The 2984-nt window shown below is 43.1% G+C and overlaps 1 protein-coding gene across 2 annotated transcripts in view; it reads right to left on the bottom strand.

Moving 5' to 3' along the window:
* Positions 1 to 2984, bottom strand: part of VPS13D (vacuolar protein sorting 13 homolog D) — a 255403-nt gene that overhangs the window by 205956 nt on the left and 46463 nt on the right. For both annotated transcript variants that reach the window (XM_021706673.1, XM_008073459.2), the window contains exon 20: positions 1423 to 2454. In XM_021706673.1, the coding sequence (XP_021562348.1) occupies positions 1423 to 2454 (1032 nt within the window). The remainder of the gene's footprint in view (positions 1 to 1422; positions 2455 to 2984) is intronic.

Genomic DNA, 2984 nt, shown 5'->3' with positions numbered 1-2984 from the left:
GGAAGGATCGCTGGAGCCCAGCAGGTCGAGGCTGTGGTGGCCGGGAGCGGCCACTTGCATTCTAGTCTGGGTGACAGAGTGAGACTCCAACTCAAAAAAAAAAAAAAAAAGAAAGAAAATGGCAACTGTATGAAACATGATTCTACTCCAACTGCTCCCTCGCAGTAAGTGCAAGTCCACACATGCTAAGACAGATGGATGAAGAACATCTTCAAGGCTCACAAATGTCATCAGCCACTGCGGCAATTCCAGGGCTCTGGACTGGAGCTAGCTACGACAAACCTATGGACCACAAATGGCCAATTCCATTGAATTGCTGTCACCCCTTACTGTTCCGTCACATAGAGCAGAACAGTTATGAATTCAGACAGCTATGCTGTCTTCTTTAAATATTTACAATATACTTACCAAAGACGTGTTAAGTACAGCAATCCATGTAATATTAAAAATAATAATAGCTACCATTTATTGAATGCTTGTTGGTGTCATGCTCTGTGCAAAGAGCTGTTACCTATGTCATCTCAAAGAATCCTCACAACAACCCTACAATGTAGGCACCACTGAACACCCCTAACTTATTGATGGAAAAAATGAGAGGAAAAGAGGTTCGTTTGCCTGAGGCTACACACAACTATATTAATATAGTGAAAGTATCAGGGCCCGGCACAGTGGCTCAAGCCTGTAATTTCAGCAATTTGGGAAGCCGAGGTGAGAGGATTGCCTGAGTCCATGGGTTCAAGAACAACCTGGGAAACTTGGCAAGACCTCATCCCTACAAAAAAAAATCAAAAAAATTAGCCAGATGTGGTAGCATACACCTGTAGTTCCAGCTGCTTAGAAGGCTGAGGTGGAAGGATCACCAGAGCCCAGCAGGTTGACCCTGGGGTGGCCGTGAGCAGGCCACTGCACTCTAGCCTGGGCAATGGAGTGAGACTCCAACCCCCAAAAAAGTACCAGGATTCAAGCTTAGTCTAACTTTTGAGACTTCGTTCTTCACAGTTACATTGTTGCCCTCATGAAAACAAATAATGTTCTGGGAGAATGGGGAGATAATAACAAAAGTCACACTTTAAAATTGTTACTACGCACTAGACATCAGCAAGGGGTTTTACATCATTACCTCCTTTAGTGTGGAAGTGAAAGAAACTGAGACCCAGAGAAGCAAAGTAATCTCACTGAATTACAGAGCTCAAAGGAAAGATAAGTCATTGTTAAATCACTTGCTTTCCCTGTCTCCAGATGAAATTTACACTAAAACCTTTTCTAAAACATTAACATCTACCCCTTTTGTAACAGACACCTAGAGGACTACATAGCTCCTCTGTCAACAAGAGCTATTTTCCAGGATAAATGTAAAATGCTTGTATTTAAATAAACCCAAATTCATCTTTAGAACTTAAGGGAGCCAAAGGGAACTGTTACCTTGAGATCCAGCTTGGTGTTAACTGGATCCTGAAGTTCAGACTCCATCGAAGCATTTGAATCTGACTTAACATTTTGTAGAACATCCTCAGGAGGCACCTTCATTGCATGGTTGTCTGCAGTGGAGCCAATTCCAAAAAAATCTAGTATCACAACCCAGGTTTGCAGTGTGATCAGCACATCCAAACAGTTAAAATCAACATCAATGCTCCGGTTAACTTGATTATAACTGGAAGAGAATTCTGGATGTTTCTTATCCACCAAGAATATATTGATATGGACCAAGGAATCATCAAATTTACTCTTTCCAACAAGTATCTTGGGCTCATCTGCTGTTGGAGAAGGAGGTGGGGTCAAGGGATAGTCCTTGTCTTGGACTTCCTTTTGCTTTTTCCGGGATGCAGAGGTGGGTCTTTGATACAACTGAAAGACATTAGGAGCTTCTTCCATGTGGGAAGGGAGAGAACGAGGCATATCAGGATATTCCACATTGGATACTGATGGGCAAGACTGAGAAAGATATTCTTTTTGTGCTAAACTAGACGGTTTGGGAGCTCCTCGAGACACCATCAGGTTCTTATATTTGGAATCTGGATTTTTCTCTAGTAAGTCTTCCATCAGCAGAGAACGCAGGGCAATCTGGATGGATAAAGTCTGAGGATGATCTTTACTGAATTCCACCTCAAAATCCTGAAACTTTAAGCTCACAAGACCTTGGGCTCCCAAAGTCAGATCTCCACTTAGCTGAACCTGAAGCTCTGAAATACAAAAGTTGGCTTGAATCTGAGTAAAGGATTTGACTTCTTTTATGGACAAGGACTTTTGAGAAGTGTTGGAAAGGCTGGAGTGGCTGAACAATCCATTTTCCTTCCTTTCAACAGAAGGTTCCCCGCTGGTACTGAGGGGAGGCAGAGGAGAACTAGGGCCAGGGGAGGAGGCAGCACTGGCTGGAAACTTATTCAGATCTTCACTGTACACGAGATTGTCCAGTGTTTGTAAAACCTGCTCATATACGTGCTTTGCTAACACCACCTGCATTCAAAGAGAAAAATTCAGTTACTCCATTACTATTATTAATTGCACTCAGATGCAATGCCCACAAATCTCCACAGTTGATATTTATGGGTTCCCCCCATGAGGCTGTAAGTTAGTTGAGAGCAAAGACTGCCTCTTTCATTTTTTCATCCTTCCCTCTTTCTGCTCCACTTCTATTCACAAGGCCACCCCCTAGTACCTATTTTATTATGTTCAGTATGTTTATTATGCCTAGAATCTGCCATATCACCCTTTTTAACCCCACAAAAATAACTAGAAACTGAAGAGAGTATTGCCAAAAGTCTAACACGGATACACCACAGGATTGAGAAACAAGACTAAGGGTTCTAAAAGTGGATGATCATTACCAGTCAGTCAGTCTATGTTTAGGACTGTTAGTACTTTTAGAAGATAATGAGCCGGCCTCGGTGGCTCAGCCTGTAATCCCGCACCTTTGGGAGGCTGAGGTGAGTGGATTGCCTGAGCCCGCGGGTTCGAGACCCGCCTGGGCAGTGAGACCTCATCTC

The sequence above is a fragment of the Carlito syrichta genome, unplaced genomic scaffold (genome assembly GCF_000164805.1).
Source record: "Carlito syrichta isolate Samal-C Ts95f unplaced genomic scaffold, Tarsius_syrichta-2.0.1 Scaffold315850, whole genome shotgun sequence".
NCBI classification, from domain to species: domain Eukaryota; kingdom Metazoa; phylum Chordata; class Mammalia; order Primates; family Tarsiidae; genus Carlito; species Carlito syrichta.
This window is presented reverse-complemented; position numbering and strand designations above follow the sequence as displayed.